Raw genomic sequence first — 19,657 nt, forward strand, 5'->3', positions numbered from 1 at the left:
ACTATATATATATATATATATATATATATATATATATATATGTATGTGTGTATATATTTATGTATGTATTGATGTATGTATGTGTGTGTGTATATATATATATATATATATATATATATATATATATATATATATACACATACATATATACACATATATATAGATGTGTATATATATATGTATGTATGTATGCATGTATATACATGTATGTGTATATATCCATATATATATGTATGTATATATATATATATATATATATATATATATATATATATATATATATATATATATATATATATATATATATATTAGGGCTGTAACTAACGATTATTTTTGATAATCGATTAATCTGTCGATTATTTGTTCGATTAATCGATGAATCGGATAATAAAACAAAAAAGCATTAATTTCCAACCCTTTATTCAACAGAACTGTGCCAGAAAATGCACAGGTAACAGGTACCGTAAATTCAGGACTATAGAGCGCAGCTATCTATAGGCCGCACCTGCTAATTTTTAAAAGAAAAAATAAATTGTACATAAATAAGACACACTTAAAAGGGGGCGTGGTTTGTCTTGTCTCCGTAAAAACAGTTATTTCCACCGTTCACCACGGAATAAATAACCACTAGTTATGCTTTATACTTGTTGTGGACATCCCATAAACGTCGGAACATCTAACGCCCTGGTGTTTGGGTTCATAACGGCCGTTTCTCAATATGCGTTCTTGTCCGTACTTGTGGACTTGTGAAACGTCATCAGTCACTGTTCGAATTCAAAAGTTCGCTTCTCGCAAAGCACGGTAAAAATGCCCGGATGTGACTTGATCCGCCCAGTTTCCAAAGGATGCATCAGAGGAGACTTGTGCGTACTTTGGACAGCCAATATCCCACAATGCATTTCGCACCAGCGATGGGGAAGGACAAAATACTCAACTGAAAGTTGACTTTTTCTAAATACTGGTATTGAGTCACGGAATGTAATTTTAGGACGTTTTCAGGCGAGAAGTTATTAGTTTAAGCATCAAATCTGTGGTCGGTTTGTCGACATTCAGCCGATAACGTCAGCTGTTCTTGCTCATGAGTTTACTCCAATTATTCACTGTAAATTATATATATATATATATATATATATATAAATTATATATATATATATATATATAATTTACAGTGAATAATTGGAGTAAACTCATGAGCAAGAACAGCTGACGTGGTGACGTCATCAAGTTCGCTGCTGTTCCAATTGCAGAAAGACCGTCCTGCGACCGTCCTGGAAATAAGTTAGTTCTCGCACAACGTTACGGGTCTCTCCGATGGTCTCTGCTCTACCGGCTTTTTTTGTTGCTCCGCTCCGCGCTCAACTCAATTTGTTTTGTTGTTATACTCAAACATCTCCGCGTCTTATTGAGTGGCATAATAATCGCGCGACACAACGAATCGATAATTCAATTCGTTGCCAACTATTTTAATAATCGATTTTAATCGATTTGATCGATTCGTTGTTGCAGCCCTAATGATGTCCTCTAGGTGGCAGCATTACCACACACAGGCGTCGCTGTTCAGTTAGCGCAGAACTAGAGCAGGACAGGACCAACAGAACATAACCTGCAGGGGTCAGAGAGGTCAACGCAGAAGTGTCAGATCTATTAAACACTACCCAAAACTGGATTTAACTAAAGAAAATTGGCACTTTAAATTCGCTATAATAACTAAAATATGTATGTGGTGCAAAGGTCATGTAAAGTGACCATTAAAAAGACAGTCGCCAAGTTTGAATAAACTAAACCAAATATTGACCCATGATAGTTTATTTATTATGGGTCATTTAATAAGACGGCTCATTCCAGTTCTTTTACACATCTGGCTGACTGACATCTGTTAATATTGCTGTGAAACTTTAAAGCTGCATTTATTGTTTTGTTTCGTAGTTGGCCACTTCAAGAACGTGTCATACGTAGTAACGGGGTCAACCACACCTCCTCACTGAGGGAAGTGTCACTCCTGATCGAGGACCCCCGAGCTACAAGTGTTGACGCTAAGTTAGGAACTCTCTGAGAGTATTCTCAGTGTTTAAGAAGACGGCCCTCAGGCTGATGAGAGCTTTCTTCAGGCAAACAAAGAGATCAGTGGAGCTGAGAGGGAAGTGAAATATTCAGAGCATATCTACGGCGCAAACAGTGCAAACAACGGCATCAGTTCTGACTGTGAACCGAAGCCAGGAGCTGGTACTGACCATTCTATTTCATGCATGTCCTTCAACGTTAAGCCTTACATTTAAATGGCCTAACTTGACACTATTCACACATCTGTGAATCTGTCAGTACCCTAAAAGTCTCAACACTCACAACACGAGACAAAGGGGTTGAAACGTCTTTTATTGCACTTGACTGGTGCTATGGCAACAATTAGAATGATGCAAAAACTAATATGCTCTTACTAGGCCACACACACACACACACACACACACACGCACGCGCACACACACACACACACACACACTTTCCTATCTCAGAGTCAGAGGGCCTGCCACAGTAGTCAGTGACCTTACAGTTGCTGTCTGGAGGGCTGGGCTTTAAAAAGGCACCAGCCTCATGTGGTGGGACACCGGCCCCATGAGTTGTGATGCATTTACGGTGAAACGGGTCCAAACCCGATGGCGCTGTATGGTGTTTTCTCCACTGGAAGGACACAGCAAAGGGAACTTCATCCATGAAATCGGACCCCTTATCTAACCTTCACTGGTCAGAGGGTCTTCGTCAAAGTGGACATACAATGACAAACCTTTCCAGTGCTTATACTTGTACATGTGGGTATCTGGAGGGCCTACTAACACCTAAACTGTGAAACAAGACAACCCAGACAGGTTTTTGTGGGCATCAGGAAACATTCGGAATTGACTCACCCTCGTATGTCAAAGGCAGGTTCATTTTAATATGCATCGCCCACGGCTAGAGTACTACCTTTTCAAAGGTGCACCATGTTTGTCTCGCAAGCCAATCAGAGCAGACTGGGTGTTTTCTTAAAGAGACAGGCGCTAAAACAGAGCATTTTTATATAGATGAATAAAGGTCTATTCATACGGGCAGTATGAGAAGAGTAAAGTGTTTTTGAAGATTAATGCATGTAAATATGTTCTAGTAGAAACCCCAAATGCACATATGAACCTGAAAATGAGCACATGACTGGGATCACACAGGCCACCATCCAAATGATGGTTTTATTGTTGAACATGAACATAACACCTGCAACTTACAATAGGAATTAGAAGGTAACCATTCTGACTGCAGATAGGAACTAAACTAGCCCTTAGTTGAAGTGACGACTGGCTAATATTGTGTAAGTTTTAGCTAATCTCAATGCAACATACATTTCTGTCATATTCATTGAATGTGTTGTAACTCTGTAACGCTGTTCATTCTGTACACATGACATCTATTGCTTCTGTCCATCCGGGGAGAGGGATCCTCCTCTGTTGCTCTCCTGAAGGGTTCTTCACTTTTTTCTATTATTTGGGAGTTGTTCCTGATCCGATGTGAGGTCAAAGGTCAGGGATGTCGATTGTGTACAGATTGTAAAGCCCTCTGAGGGGAGTTTGTAATTTGTGATATTGGGCTAGAAAAAAATTAACTGAATTGAATTGAATGCATTTCATTAGCGTTCCTCCTATGAATATTTCCAAAAGCGCTTATATTTTGCACTCAAAAAGCATCGTTGGTGGTGAACTTCTGTAGCCATTTCAATGTTCTTTATGTACGTGTACAAAAGTACTTGTACATGTAACATTTTGAGGTACTTAATGGTATTCCTAAGATTGAATGACATCTTTTCCTGACAGTAAATGGACTATTTGTATATTAACTGGTACATGAGTTTACTAGGACAATTCTGGGTGCTGCAGTAAATGGTCTGGAATTGGGACACAAGGATAACAGGTCCAACCCACGTCCACCACACACACTCATGAGGATGCAGGGTGCTCTCTGGAGGAGCCAGTGGGGAGCGAGCTGGAATGAGGGGCTGTATGTCTATCCAGAGTGGACCCTTCAGACGCCTTCATTAAGGACAATGTTCAAAAATAACATACAGTAAAGAGAAAGATATTTCACTGTAATGCGTTTACTTTTCATTGACAGGCGTGGACAAGCATAGCTCAATCACATAAAACATTTCTTTGTCATAAAACCTTTTAAAAATCCATAATGAGACACAAATTATTACAAATACATATTCTGCCTCAACTATTATACAATATAAAGCCGCTAGGATGATGCTTTAGTACAAGAGTTATACTAGACGTCCTACGTGTTAAAAACCAGACGTCCATTACTGGGTTTGTGGTGAGTTGTGTACTTTCTTTGGCAGTTTGTATTCTTTTTTTTTTCAAAGAAAGTGCAACGGATCAAAATCCCCCTTCATCGGTTATGTTCCCAACAGTACCGGCATGTGAGCTCAAACCGCCGGGCCGCATCTTACATGTTCCTATTCTGTTTCCTGCTTCAGCGCCACTATCTCCAGTGCTCTCACTTTTAACATCGTCTTAAATGACTATTCAGATAGGCAAACGGTGCATCCATAAATCCATAAGTATATACCTCTATCTACAAATCACGCTGTCTTACAATGGCAGCTCTGTCGGCTTTGCACAGCAATGGACCACTAACTAACTTGTATAGTGTCTTCAGAACAGGATATCAGGGCCACGGTGAGCAGATTTACTCAGGTAAACATTTGAGAAGTCATAACTTTGTGAGTAAATAGTCAATATTTGGAGAACAAAGTCACAACTTTACAAGATTCTGGTACAAGATTGTTGGTTCTGGTTATATATTACAGGTATTTAGAGATCTTATAACTAAGATAATAATGTTAAAAATGGAATTATACAAAAATAATTCTCAAAATATTGTAATAATCCAATTTTTCTTTTCTTTTAATGTGACTTTTTCCTTTTAAGTTTACAACTTTTTTCTGTAAGTTTACAACTTTTTTTCTGCAAATCGTACAACTTTATGTTCATATGTTATGAATTTGTATCTTGTAAAATCACAATTTTAGTCACAAATTTACTTTTATTGACCCCCGTGTGTAATTTCTTCTCTTGTACCCATCTTTAAGGAGCAGTGGGCTGCAGTGAAGCGCCCGGGGAGCAACTGGGGGTCCAGGGTCTTACTCAAGGACACTTCAACATGAACTATGGGGAGAGCGGGGATGGAACCGGGGACCTTGTGGTTACGGGACGACCACTCATCCCCATGAGCTATAGCCGACCCCCAAATGATGAGTTATTCCTCCAAATCTAAGACTTCATATTTCCCGAGCAGTGGCCCTGATAAATTGTCATACAGTTTACTTCACGACACATCGAAAGCTAAAAAGCAAAAACCTAAAACGAAGCTCTAGTAGTTTGAAATACACATCTTTAAATGCCTTCACTTGGTCTGGAGTACAGTCAGTGCAGAGGAAAGAGGTGTGGCAGTTGAGGTGGGTGGGTGGGTGTGTGTGTGTGTGTGTGTGTGTGTGTGTGTGTGTGTGTGTGTGTGTGTGTGTGTGTGTGTGTGTGTGTGTGTGTGTGTGTGTGTGTGTGTGTGTGTGTGTGTGTGTGTGTGTGTGTGTGTGTGTGTGTGTGTGTGTGTGTGTGTGTGTGTGTGTGTGTGTGTGTGTGTGTGTTTAGGGGTCGAGGTTCAGCAGCAGGCCGGGCAGTGTCTTCAGGTCCATCTGTGGCAGCAGCCAGAAGCAGTAGAGCAGCAGCCAGAGCAGCAGCAGCACGTAGAGCTCCCAGCTCTCACTGCACCTACACAGGTGGGGGGGGGGGGGGGGAGGGGGGGGGCGGGGGGAGACCATTAGAGAAACCTTCTAAGTCTGAACATGTTTCCTAATTGCATTTAGAACCGTGCTAATGTTAATTAGGAGGGCTTATAGACTGCGCGTTAAATTCTAAATACACACCTAAACATAATGATCGAAGGGCATGATGCATGATTTTCATGCTTTAGATTTCCCAGACCATGTGTTCAAGCTGATGTGCATTTGATCAAAACTCAAATTAAACGCCAGTCTTTTTTTGACCATTATAGTGAGCGAGTGAGAACCGTTGATAATATGGCTTGTCCAGCTCTTGTAAGCTACGGTGCATTCAGGTACAGATGCATATAGTTGTCCGTTCTTAAGTTAAGATAGGTTACCAGTATCTCCAGCAGGAGTCTCCTGTACCCCATGTGTTATATAGAAATCCCGCTTTAAACTGTTAGTCAGTTGGGTTCAGTCTGTCCAATACTAATACTCTAACATGAGAACATGACTAGTCTGGTGGCAAGGCCTGAACTAAGCTAAAACAGGGAGGGCAAAGTGCTCACCAAATATCACAGTCCCCGTTGTCAGCTTCTCTGGTCGCTGCAGTCACAGCTGTCTGATTGTCCTGTGAGTCGTAAAATAAATACAAGGGAAACACTCTCAGTATTCAGTATCTCAGAGAACATCAATCCAAAAGGAAATGGAGTGTCAAACCAACCGAGGAGTCCGTGACGCGAGCCCCCTTTCTGTGGCGGAGAACCGGAGGGATCTGGCTTTCATCCCGTCTGCTGGGACCGTTACTGTCACTCCTGAAAAGACTGAATCCATTAGTTTAGGTCCCCACAAGAGAGGAAATACACGGCCAAAGCTATGATGCATTTGGGACCTCTTTCAAATATTAAGAGTATGAAACCAAAACAAAACCAGACTTTACCCACTTTTCTTTGGGGCCACAGAACAGACATTTTTGATCAAAAGAAAAACATTTGACTTCAAATACTGACTACCTGCTTTTGAAGTCAAAGCAAAGATAAATGAAAAGAGCTGCTGGAGCAAATTAAAAGCAGCAAAGCAATGCTGAGGCTTTTGAAACATGATGCTACAAACATTTAAATCATGTAGGTAATGGATGAATGTCATGAAGACCGGTATGTACAGTATGTAGATATGCATGTTAATAAGTACATTAAGGGACAGGCCCCCACCACCTCCTACATAGGAGCCCCCATTACATTTCATTTAGCTGACACTTGTATCCAAAGAGACTTACAATCATATCCTGGGGAGCAATTTGGGGTTAAGTGCCTTGCTCATGGACACATCGACTAGGGCTAGCCGAGGATTGAACCGCCGATCCTCTGATTGAAAGACAGACCTGCTAACCACTGACTCACAGTTGTTCAGCCTCTTTTTGTTATTATTTTATAGTTTGTAGTGTCCCTTTTGTATTTATTTTGTGTCTCTTTGTATTCGCTCTGTGTCTCCTTGTGGTTGTTTCGCCCATTTTCATATTCGTTATTTGTCTCTTTGTAGTTCTTTTCCCTCTTTTCATATTCGTTATGTGTCTCTTTGTGGTTGTTTTGGCCCTTTTCATATAGTTATTTGTCTCTTTGTGGTTGTTTTGGCCCTTTTCATATTCGTTATTTGTCTCTTTGTGGTTGTTTTGCCCCTTTTCATATTCGTTATGTGTTTCTTTGTGGTTGTTTTGCCCCTTTTCATATCGTTATTTGTCTCTTTGTGGTTGTTTTGGCCCTTTTCATGTCGTTATTTGTCTCTTTGTGGTTGTTTTGCCCCTTTTCATAATCGTTATGTGTCTCTTTGTGGTTGTTTTGCCCCTTTTCATATTCGTTATTTGTCTCTTTGTGCTTGTTTTGGCCCTTTTCATATTCGTTATTTGTCTCTTTGTGGTTGTTTTGCCCCTTTTCATATTCGTTATGTGTCTCTTTGTGGTTGTTTTGCCCCTTTTCATATCGTTATTTGTCTCTTTGTGGTTGTTTTGGCCCTTTTCATATTCGTTATTTGTCTCTTTGTGGTTGTTTTGCCCCTTTTCATATTCGTTATGTGTCTCTTTGTGGTTGTTTTGGCCCTTTTCATATCGTTATGTGTTTCTTTGTGGTTGTTTTGGCCCTTTTCATATCGTTAAGTGTTTCTTTGTGGTTGTTTTGCCCTTTTCATATTCGTTATTTGTCTCTTTGTGGTTGTTTTGCCCCTTTTCATATTCGTTATGTGTTTCTTTGTGGTTGTTTTGCCCCTTTTCATATCGTTATTTGTCTCTTTGTGGTTGTTTTGGCCCTTTTCATGTCGTTATTTGTCTCTTTGTGGTTGTTTTGCCCCTTTTCATAATCGTTATGTGTCTCTTTGTGGTTGTTTTGCCCCTTTTCATATTCGTTATTTGTCTCTTTGTGCTTGTTTTGGCCCTTTTCATATTCGTTATTTGTCTCTTTGTGGTTGTTTTGCCCCTTTTCATATTCGTTATGTGTCTCTTTGTGGTTGTTTTGCCCCTTTTCATATCGTTATTTGTCTCTTTGTGGTTGTTTTGGCCCTTTTCATATTCGTTATTTGTCTCTTTGTGGTTGTTTTGCCCCTTTTCATATTCGTTATGTGTCTCTTTGTGGTTGTTTTGGCCCTTTTCATATCGTTATGTGTTTCTTTGTGGTTGTTTTGGCCCTTTTCATATCGTTAAGTGTTTCTTTGTGGTTGTTTTGCCCTTTCATATTCGTTATTTGTCTCTTTGTGGTTGTTTTGGCTCTTTTCATATCGTTATTTGTCTCTGTGGTTGTTTTGGCCCTTTTCATATGGTTATGTGTTTCTTTGTGGTTGTTTTGCCCCTTTTCATATTCGTTATTTGTCTCTTTGTGGTTGTTTTGCACCTTTTCATATTCGTTATTTGTCTCTTTGTGGTTGTTTTGCCCCTTTTCATATTCGTTATTTGTCTCTTTGTGGTTGTTTTGCCCCTTTTCATATTCGTTATTTGTCTCTTTGTGGTTGTTTTGCCCCTTTTCATATTCGTTATGTGTCTCTTTGTGGTTGTTTTGGCCCTTTTCATATCGTTATGTGTCTCTTTGTGGTTGTTTTGCCCCTTTTCATATTCGTTATGTGTCTCTTTGTGGTTGTTTTTGCCCTTTTCATATCGTTATGTGTTTCTTTGTGGTTCTTTTCCCTCTTTTCATATTCGTTATGTGTCTCTTTGTGGTTGTTTTGGCCCTTTTCATATCGTTATGTGTTTCTTTGTGGTTGTTTTGGCCCTTTTCATATTCGTTATTTGTCTCTTTGTGGTTGTTTTGCACCTTTTCATATTCGTTATTTGTCTCTTTGTGGTTGTTTTGCCCCTTTTCATATTCGTTATTTGTCTCTTTGTGGTTGTTTTGCCCCTTTTCATATTCGTTATGTGTTTCTTTGTGGTTGTTTTGGCCCTTTTCATATTCGTTATGTCTTTCTTTGTGGTTGTTTTGGCCCTTTTCATATTCGTTATGTGTCTCTTACTGGTTGTTTTGCCCCTTTTCATATTCGTTATGCATTTCTTTGTGGTTGTTTTGCCCCTTTTCATATTCGTTATTTGTCTCTTTGTGGTTGTTTCGCCCATTTCCATATTCGTTATGTGTCTCTTTGTGGTTGTTTTGCCCCTTTTCATATTCATTATTTGTCTCTTTGTGGTTGTTTTGCCCCTTTTCATATTCGCTATTTGTCTCTGTGGTTATTTTGCCCCTTTTCATATTCGTTATGTGTCTCTTTGTGGTTGTTTTGGCCCTTTTCATATCGTTATTTGTCTCTTTGTGGTTGTTTTGGCCTTTTTCATATTCGTTATGTGTCTCTTTGTGGTTGTTTTGCCCCTTTTCATATTCGTTATTTGTCTCTTTGTGGTTGTTTTGCCCCTTTTCATATTCGTTATGTATTTCTTTGTGGTTGTTTTGCCCCTTTTCATATTCGTTATGTGTCTCTTTGTGGTTGTTTTGCCCCTTTTCATATTCGTTATTTGTCTCTTTGTGGTTGTTTTGCCCCTTTTCATATTCGTTATTTGTCTCTTTGTGGTTGTTTTGCCCCTTTTCATATTCGTTATGTGTTTCTTTGTGGTTGTTTTGGCCCTTTTCATATTGTTATGTGTCTCTTACTGGTTGTTTTGCCCCTTTTCATATTCGTTATGTGTTTCTTTGTGGTTGTTTTGCCCCTTTTCATATTCGTTATGTGTCTCTTTGTGGTTGTTTTGGCCCTTTTCATATCGTTATGTGTCTCTTACTGGTTGTTTTGCCCCTTTTCATATTCGTTATGTGTTTCTTTGTGGTTGTTTTGGCCCTTTTCATATTCGTTATTTGTCTCTTTGTGGTTGTTTTGCCCCTTTTCATATTCGTTATTTGTCTCTTTGTGGTTGTTTTGCCCCTTTTCATATTCGTTATGTCTTTCTTTGTGGTTGTTTTGCCCCTTTTCATATTCGTTATGTGTTTCTTTGTGGTTGTTTTGCCCCTTTTCATATTCGTTATGTGTCTCTTTGTGGTTGTTTTGGCCCTTTTCATATCGTTATTTGTCTCTTTGTGGTTGTTTTGCCCCTTTTCATATTCGTTATTTGTCTCTTTGTGGTTGTTTTGCCCCTTTTCATATTCGTTATGTGTCTCTTTGTGGTTGTTTTGGCCCTTTTCATATCGTTATGTGTCTCTTTGTGGTTGTTTTGCCCCTTTTCATATTCGTTATGTGTCTCTTTGTGGTTGTTTTTGCCCTTTTCATATCGTTATGTGTTTCTTTGTGGTTCTTTTCCCTCTTTTCATATTCGTTATGTGTCTCTTTGTGGTTGTTTTGGCCCTTTTCATATCGTTATGTGTTTCTTTGTGGTTGTTTTGGCCCTTTTCATATTCGTTATTTGTCTCTTTGTGGTTGTTTTGCACCTTTTCATATTCGTTATTTGTCTCTTTGTGGTTGTTTTGCCCCTTTTCATATTCGTTATTTGTCTCTTTGTGGTTGTTTTGCCCCTTTTCATATTCGTTATGTGTTTCTTTGTGGTTGTTTTGGCCCTTTTCATATTCGTTATGTCTTTCTTTGTGGTTGTTTTGGCCCTTTTCATATTCGTTATGTGTCTCTTACTGGTTGTTTTGCCCCTTTTCATATTCGTTATGCATTTCTTTGTGGTTGTTTTGCCCCTTTTCATATTCGTTATTTGTCTCTTTGTGGTTGTTTCGCCCATTTCCATATTCGTTATGTGTCTCTTTGTGGTTGTTTTGCCCCTTTTCATATTCATTATTTGTCTCTTTGTGGTTGTTTTGCCCCTTTTCATATTCGCTATTTGTCTCTGTGGTTATTTTGCCCCTTTTCATATTCGTTATGTGTCTCTTTGTGGTTGTTTTGGCCCTTTTCATATCGTTATTTGTCTCTTTGTGGTTGTTTTGGCCTTTTTCATATTCGTTATGTGTCTCTTTGTGGTTGTTTTGCCCCTTTTCATATTCGTTATTTGTCTCTTTGTGGTTGTTTTGCCCCTTTTCATATTCGTTATGTATTTCTTTGTGGTTGTTTTGCCCCTTTTCATATTCGTTATGTGTCTCTTTGTGGTTGTTTTGCCCCTTTTCATATTCGTTATTTGTCTCTGTGGTTGTTTTGCCCCTTTTCATATTCGTTATTTGTCTCTTTGTGGTTGTTTTGCCCCTTTTCATATTCGTTATGTGTTTCTTTGTGGTTGTTTTGGCCCTTTTCATATTGTTATGTGTCTCTTACTGGTTGTTTTGCCCCTTTTCATATTCGTTATGTGTTTCTTTGTGGTTGTTTTGCCCCTTTTCATATTCGTTATGTGTCTCTTTGTGGTTGTTTTGGCCCTTTTCATATCGTTATGTGTCTCTTACTGGTTGTTTTGCCCCTTTTCATATTCGTTATGTGTTTCTTTGTGGTTGTTTTGGCCCTTTTCATATTCGTTATTTGTCTCTTTGTGGTTGTTTTGCCCCTTTTCATATTCGTTATTTGTCTCTTTGTGGTTGTTTTGCCCCTTTTCATATTCGTTATGTCTTTCTTTGTGGTTGTTTTGCCCCTTTTCATATTCGTTATGTGTTTCTTTGTGGTTGTTTTGCCCCTTTTCATATTCGTTATGTGTTTCTTTGTGGTTGTTTTGGCCCTTTTCATATTCGTTATGTGTCTCTTACTGGTTGTTTTGCCCCTTTTCATATTCGTTATGCATTTCTTTGTGGTTGTTTTGCCCCTTTTCATATACGTTATTTGTCTCTTTGTGGTTGATTTGCCCCTTTTCATATTCGTTATTTGTCTCTTTGTGGTTGTTTTGCCCCTTTTCATATTCTTTATGTGTTTCTTTGTGGTTGTTTTGCCCCTTCTCATATCGTTATTTGTCTCTTTGTGGTTGTTTTGGCCCTTTTCATATTCGTTATGTATTTCTTTGTGGTTGTTTTGGCCCTTTTCATATCGTTATGTGTCTCTTACTGGTTGTTTTGCCCCTTTTCATATTCGTTATGTGTTTCTTTGTGGTTGTTTTGGCCCTTTTCATATTCGTTATTTGTCTCTTTGTGGTTGTTTTGCCCCTTTTCATATTCGTTATTTGTCTCTTTGTGGTTGTTTTGCCCCTTTTCATATTCGTTATGTCTTTCTTTGTGGTTGTTTTGCCCCTTTTCATATTCGTTATGTGTTTCTTTGTGGTTGTTTTGCCCCTTTTCATATTCGTTATGTGTTTCTTTGTGGTTGTTTTGGCCCTTTTCATATTCGTTATGTGTCTCTTACTGGTTGTTTTGCCCCTTTTCATATTCGTTATGCATTTCTTTGTGGTTGTTTTGCCCCTTTTCATATACGTTATATGTCTCTTTGTGGTTGATTTGCCCCTTTTCATATTCGTTATTTGTCTCTTTGTGGTTGTTTTGCCCCTTTTCATATTCTTTATGTGTTTCTTTGTGGTTGTTTTGCCCCTTCTCATATCGTTATTTGTCTCTTTGTGGTTGTTTTGGCCCTTTTCATATTCGTTATGTATTTCTTTGTGGTTGTTTCGCCCCTTTTCATATTCGTTATGTGTCTCTTACTGGTTGTTTTGCCCCTTTTCATATTCGTTATGCATTTCTTTGTGGTTGTTTTGCCCCTTTTCATATACGTTATTTGTCTCTTTGTGGTTGATTTGCCCCTTTTCATATTCGTTATTTGTCTCTTTGTGGTTGTTTTGCCCCTTTTCATATTCTTTATGTGTTTCTTTGTGGTTGTTTTGCCCCTTCTCATATCGTTATTGTCTCTTTGTGGTTGTTTTTACCCTTTTTATATTCGTTATGTATTTCTTTGTGGTTGTTTTGCCCCTTTTCATATCGTTATGTGTCTCTTTGTGGTTGTTTTGCCCCTTTTCATATTCGTTATGTGTTTCTTTGTGGTTGTTTTGGCTATTTTCATATTCGTTATGTGTCTCTTTGTGGTTGTTTTGCCCCTTTTCATATTCGTTATGTGTCTCTTTGTGGTTGTTTCACCCCTTTTCATATTCATTATTTGTTAGGCCCCCTGGGCCTGCGTATGTTAATATAGGCTTGTGTACAGTATATTTATACTGTATGTATGTGTACATCTTTTCCACTTTTCATGTTTTATTATTTTGAGAGCTTGCATTGTTACACCTTGAAAGTAAGAACAAAGATGAATACTTTTCATGGACCTATCGATGACATGAGTTAACTGATGACAACAAAGTAAGAAAACAATACTTTTGTTTCCCACATCGGCCTCATTTCCTCTGAATCCCGTGTGTGTTGGTTAACAAGTTGTTTTCATCCATTTATTCACACTAAGGTCTTCCCCTTTCTTCAGTCCACAGCCTCTCAACCCTCATAAGGCCTGTCTTCACTCCCATCACCAGCCCACATAGATAACTTTGTTCAGTACATTTAAGGAAATATCGGAGCAAAGAGTGAGGGAGAGCGAGAGAGACCAGGTCAGACCATTGCCATAACACTGGTTTCCCCCAGGGCCACTGGGTTCCTCAGTGTACCAGGAAGCTGACTAAGAATAGAACGCCTACCTCACAGGCCCTGTGTTTTCCCTGGCAGAGCCCGGGCTTTGCTGCTCGGCCTCACTGACATCACTGCCGTCTGCTGGAGCATCACCACCCCAGAGTCCTCCTGTCTTCTCCCCGGGCAGCAGACAGAGCTCCTGGGACCTAGATGCTCCGTCAGTCTCCTGCTTGGTCTTGGTGATCACCTAATAAGAGTCAGACAGGATGAGAGGCCAGGCTTTTAGCAGCGGAGTGAAGGACAATTCAACAACTGCTGGTCAAATTGCCAGAAGTCAACAACAATTTGTACATGAATAAAATACTCCTTATTCTGAAAAAGACTATAATCCTACTAAATTGTATAGATGGCTGATGAAAATGTATACATACAGCCGTGCATATACTTGTTAATAATAGTGGAATATTAGTCTGCATGTAAACAGAATCAATGTATCTCTAAAACCCATTTCAGGATGCTTATGACATTTAATGTGGATACTTATAGTCCCCAGAAGATGAATCCTAATGTTTTGGTGGACCTTTTCTCTGGCAATAATTCAATACTAATGCTCATCATCGCCGCATATCAAAACCTACATCCACTCAGTTACATTTCTGCCACAAGCTATCACAGTGTGACATCATTAACAACGGAACCTGAACTTGTTAACATGATGGAACGATAATCTAATAAAATAGGCACACAAAAAACAATGGAGTGGCTCAAACTGGAGTTTAGATCATTTTACCCGTTTCTGTGAATTGCAATAATATCTCATAAGTGCTTATAGCTGGTAGTTAACGTTTTCAAGCAGTATTCACTGTGGGTTTAACTCTGAATATTCAGCTGTATCCAATAAATAATAAAAAATAGCAGTGAACATTAGTGTGAGTACATCACAGTGACACACTTTCAAAGAGCATCAGAGCATCAGACTGCTTGATGAATGTCAGCAGGTCATCTGGTCATTATGTGAGATATTGGGGAAGTGTGACATGTCACATTGCTTTATGTTCCTGTTTGGAGAGTTGGACATGAGACACACAGACTGGCATTCTCAGATAACACTCAGTTTACACTGAATGAAAGAAACATAGCAAAGCTGCCCAGAACAAGACTTTGAGAAAGAAATGTATCGAGTTCCAGCTTTTTAAATGTGAAGAAGTACAGGTTTTGTGCATGTTAATCGATCTATTTAGGGTTTGGATTATCTGGTCATAAAACACAGTATTGAACAAATTTACATTTTAGATAAAATGACAGACCAGCAAAGTTTGTACAATTCATTCGTTGGGGAACATACATTTCTGTTGTTGAGACATTGACTCAAAAGAAAAAGTGTCAACTTAATGGTGAAAACAGAACATCTGCATGAAGCTATTTCAATCTGGACCAAAGTGAACCAAAGTGGTGGATTGTCCAACCAATACAAACCTATCTAGACATGCCCAAGAACTAAACTTAAATACTTAGAATTGTTCAAAAGCGCAAGCTCATTTGAGACTGAAATGGTCTGATTGTGCAGAATAAACCCACATTTACCTCGTCATTCTCTTGTATCGAATCCACTCCATTCCTGAAGTCTGCACCCTGCAGGCTGAAGGTCTGGTCAGTTTGAGTCTCTGAAGCAGGCGCTGGCTGGAGAGCAGATACACTCAAAACTGAAGGCCAGCTCTGCATTTCAGTATCAGGTGGCTCTCCGAACATGTGCTCCTCTTTGTCAGGGTAGAACAGATCCATGGGTTCGATAGGGTCACCAACTACCTCCTCTGTGGGAGGACATTGATCAAAGTCTGTAGAAAACAAATCCGCGTCTCTGGACACATGACCTGGTTCATTGGACCAAATCCCTGTTGTGCCATTTGATTTTGAGTTGACTGGATCCAATGTGTTCTGCTGTGTGGTAGCTGTGTCATTGTCAGTGGAGGTGTCCTTGTGCCCATCTGATTGATCAGTTGAATCTATTTCCTGCTCAGTATTCACAGGTTGAGATGTAGTATTTGGAGAAGAAGTCTGAGAAGTCAAGTCCTTCTCAGTGTTTCCTGTCTGAGAGTTGTAGAGGGGACTGGCACGTTCCTGTTCGGCGTCACTTATTGCCATATTATCTCTTGTGTCTGGCTCGCCTATGTCTGAGTTCAATGACCTGCTGGTGCCATGTTCATCCAAATGTCGGCTTTCAATGTCCCTCATTTGTTCTGAAGCTGTTGTTTTATCATTTTCTGATACCAGACAGGATGGAATCTCCACTTTGTCATTGGAGTCGCAGCTCAATTCATGTGGATTTTGAGGGCAGTCGACATCTGTGTCAGTTCCCTCTGGCTGATGTTCCTCCTCGTGGCCAGCATCATCTCGTCTTTCTGGGTCACATATTCCCTCTTCGTCCTGTTCATCTGGCTCACTTGAAATAGAGATCAGAGGAACGTTTATGCACGGGTCCAGACTTGCTCCTGAAGCTCTTTCTTGATTGGTTGGACGTGTGTTTGCTACAGTCTCTGAGCTAAAGCTTTCTTGAGCATCAAGGTCGTCTCTGAGAACTCCTACACTTACTTTATTTTGTGTTTCTACAACATTGTCTCCCTCATTCTGACTTTCAGTTTGACCAGCAATTTGTCCTTCATGTTCCCCTGCACCCCCAATGAAGTCCACAGTGCTCTCTTCAACACTGGTTTGCTTGAGTTGCAACTGGTTGGATTGATCAATTTCATGCAGATTTTCCACACCCGAGTTGGTCAGTTCCTCTGCATTGCACAGTCCCAAAGAAGGTGCTTGCTCTTTGCTCGGACTTGTATCCGTCTGTTGAGACTCTACTACCTTGCTATGATAAGGTACCTGTTCTAGCGCCATGTCCTGGTTGTACTTCTCTAGGTTCGCCTCCTTCTCTTTCATTACTTCTGGTTGATTTTTCTCAAAATGCCCTTGAATTTTCTCCTGGGTGCTCTCCAATGAACTCAGTGAGCAAATCCCTTCATCGATATATGACTCAGTAATCGACTGCTCATCAGAGGCTCTATCCTCCATGGATAGGACACATCCTTCATCAAGAGTCGTAACCTCCACAGGGGTGGCACGATACACATCCCAGGCTGTTCCACTGTCACACAAAGAACTGTCACTTCGGCTTTCACAAAACCTCTCTGGCATCACCCCAAACTCGCTCTCCACCCAGGAGTCCGGAGAGCTGATTGCAGAGTCCCCAATTACTGACTCAGTGGTTACAGACTCAGGCACTGATGAGCCTGTGGACGAGTGAATGCAAGACAATTGTGGGGAGTCAGAGGTTGAGTTGGTTAGGTCCTCACTGGCAGATTCCTTGGGCTCTTCGACCACACTGCTGGAGATGTCTTCCACATGGGGGGGATCTGCTAAGATGTCTTCACTGGACCACGAGCGAGCTGCAGCCGGCCTGAAGGGGGGTGACATGGCGCTGCGGTCCTCTGACACAGAGGAAATTAAGATTTTGGGTGGTGGTTGGGTACAGACCCTCTGGAACATGTAGGACCTCTCCTTCACTCTGCTTCGGTGGACGTTATTCCTCATGTGGTTGGAGTCACTGTCGCGGTTGAGTCGGCCCATGGAGACACTTCGTTCGATCAGCTGGACGGGCTCCTCCGGCTGAGAGAGAAACACACAAGTTAGCATCAGAGATTGGTTTTGTCAAAATCTGATGTCAGACTGATATCATCCATGCTCTGTAAAAGCCTTTACACACAGGGGCGTGACGATTAAGCAACATGGAAATGCAAAAATACTCAACTTTATTCAAAAATAAAGCACATCAATCTTTTGATGCGTAATATTATTAGAGTATTATAATAGCATTCTGTGTAAAAGTATTCATGAAAAAAACAACAGTTCGAGAAAATATATTGCCATTTAATCACAGATAGAAAAAAGAAGAAGAAAAAAAACCCCGGTGTATAAAGACCATAAGAAAGGATTCTTACTTCCTCTATGCCAGGAAAGTGCGCCAGGAACTGTGACACATACGTCATGATGGATTGCTCATCTGGTGCATTGATAGTCACATCTGAGCATGGGAAGATAAACAATTTACAATTACCACAGAGGCATTTTACATGAAGACCCCCATATTATTGAAGCTTCCTCGCACAAGTTATGACACACTTTATAACATAACAGTGCCGGCAATTTTACATAGACAAGTCTGAACAGGGCTGCAGGATGTGTTATCTCAGCATCACTCTGCAGTTCTATCCATAATGGCCATTATGTAATTAGATCAATGAAGCTAGCGATGTTACATAGTGCGAACGGGGCTTCGTATTGTCAGGAAGTGTGGCAGTGTTGCTCACACGTGATAAGCAAATACCAGTCAGAAAATATAACCGATTTCTAAAGTTAAATTGAAAAAAGAATTATTGTATATAGTTTAGATACAAATATTGGTGACACAGTGGCTCAGAATGTACAAACGGTAGTGCTACGGTGTTGGATGTTACAGGGAATGGGATGATTGCAGATGTAGAAAAAAAGTTACTTAATTAAATTTGTTGTAACTCAGATTTCGTAAGGTGCGTCAAATGGGTTATTTGTCTTGGTGACAAAAATAAATAATCTCAATATATTACATTGCTTATAGTATCGCGATATATTGACTCGCAAGTCGCAAAATAGTCATTTTCTTGTTACCCTCAGGCTCCAGTAAGCGTGGGATACCCAGGCTGTAGTGGGCTATCCTGAAGCCGTCCTCCAGGTTCTCCTTGGCGGTCCTCAGCAGTGCCTTCCTCATGTCCACCAGGCTGGGGTCAATGGACTTAATGACAGCCAGGAAGGCCAGACCACTTGTCCAGCTCTTCCCAAAGTCGCGCACTGCCACACTATACCTATGATGGGACATGTCAAGTGGTGAGGGTCAGTCCAGAGACCACCACACAAAACATTGCTTCAGACTTCTAGGATTGTATTGACCAATCTTTCTTGAAATATTACACTCACTTGCGTGTTCGCTTCTGCACCCACTGGAGCAGTTTCTTGATGGCCTTGCTGTGTTCTCGCATGGCCGTGGACGCGGACTGTCTCTCGTCTGACGGCGTGGTGCAGTGGGATGTGTCGGAGTCAGAGCTGGTGGGGATGGATGACAGGCTGGAGGAGGAGGGGAACTGGCTCCTGATGTTCCCAGTGAGCTCCTTAATCTGGGGGGAGACAGTGAGTTGGATTATTTCCCCCTTTAGTCAACAGTTTTATCTGTCGATTCAGCCGTGGAGGATCGACTTCAGCCATGTTTCCTCGGGAGATTGTTTAGCCAAATGCTTTATGCTGATGAAGTGCCGTACATAGTTCCCTACTGAAGTGTGGGGTCCAGTGTCAGAAACTATCCCAGGTATAACATAGAATCTGTTCTGATTCAAGAGTCTTTGAAAAGACAACAAACAGGTACATGTCCCAGTCAATAACAGGATTTATTACACCGTGGTTACCATAAAAACAATGATACACAATGTAATCAGTTCAACAGAGGACAAGACGTGAGAATCAAAGCCCTCACAACACTCAGAAGATCAGCTCAGTGCTGAATCAGTTGATAGACCTTGGAGATGGAATTCTAGATCAGTTTATGTCTCACGGTTAGTCTGTGAAAACAGTCACGTAATGTTTTCAAAAGCAGCTTTCGAAAGTCAGAGAAAATAACCGTGGTGATGTCAGACTTCAAGAATACAAGTTCATAACTGAAAGCCTGCATAACAGACATGTATCAAAAACCAGTTGGCCAAAAGTGCGTGATGTCTTGGCCGTGTTATCATGCAAGATATTTATATCTTTACACTTAAACCACTTTTCAGGTGGTTTAAGGGAAACAAGACCACTTTTATTGTAATATGCAATATCATAGCACTAAAGAACATCCCTCCACTCCCTGTGATAATTCTCTATTTATTGCACAGCAAAACAGAACAGTTAAGCAACAGTG

General features: G+C 40.2%; 1 protein-coding gene and 1 long non-coding RNA gene across 2 annotated transcripts in view; both read right to left on the minus strand.

Moving 5' to 3' along the window:
- Positions 1 to 19,657, minus strand: part of LOC117751297 — an 830,737-nt gene that overhangs the window by 652,106 nt on the left and 158,974 nt on the right. The gene's annotated exons all lie outside the window — the stretch shown is intronic.
- clmn (calmin) overlaps positions 4,120 to 19,657 on the minus strand; it is a 50,203-nt gene continuing 34,665 nt past the window's right edge. The window contains exons 6-13 of the mRNA XM_034563051.1: positions 18,685 to 18,881; positions 18,379 to 18,572; positions 17,673 to 17,755; positions 15,271 to 17,340; positions 13,755 to 13,933; positions 6,507 to 6,597; positions 6,352 to 6,413; positions 4,120 to 5,789 (exon numbers count right to left, since the gene is read on the minus strand). Coding sequence (XP_034418942.1) covers positions 5,666 to 5,789; positions 6,352 to 6,413; positions 6,507 to 6,597; positions 13,755 to 13,933; positions 15,271 to 17,340; positions 17,673 to 17,755; positions 18,379 to 18,572; positions 18,685 to 18,881 — 3,000 coding nt within the window. The 3' untranslated portion in view covers positions 4,120 to 5,665. The remainder of the gene's footprint in view (positions 5,790 to 6,351; positions 6,414 to 6,506; positions 6,598 to 13,754; positions 13,934 to 15,270; positions 17,341 to 17,672; positions 17,756 to 18,378; positions 18,573 to 18,684; positions 18,882 to 19,657) is intronic.

Source organism: Cyclopterus lumpus, chromosome 22, assembly GCF_009769545.1.
Source record: "Cyclopterus lumpus isolate fCycLum1 chromosome 22, fCycLum1.pri, whole genome shotgun sequence".
Taxonomy (NCBI): Eukaryota; Metazoa; Chordata; class Actinopteri; order Perciformes; family Cyclopteridae; genus Cyclopterus; species Cyclopterus lumpus.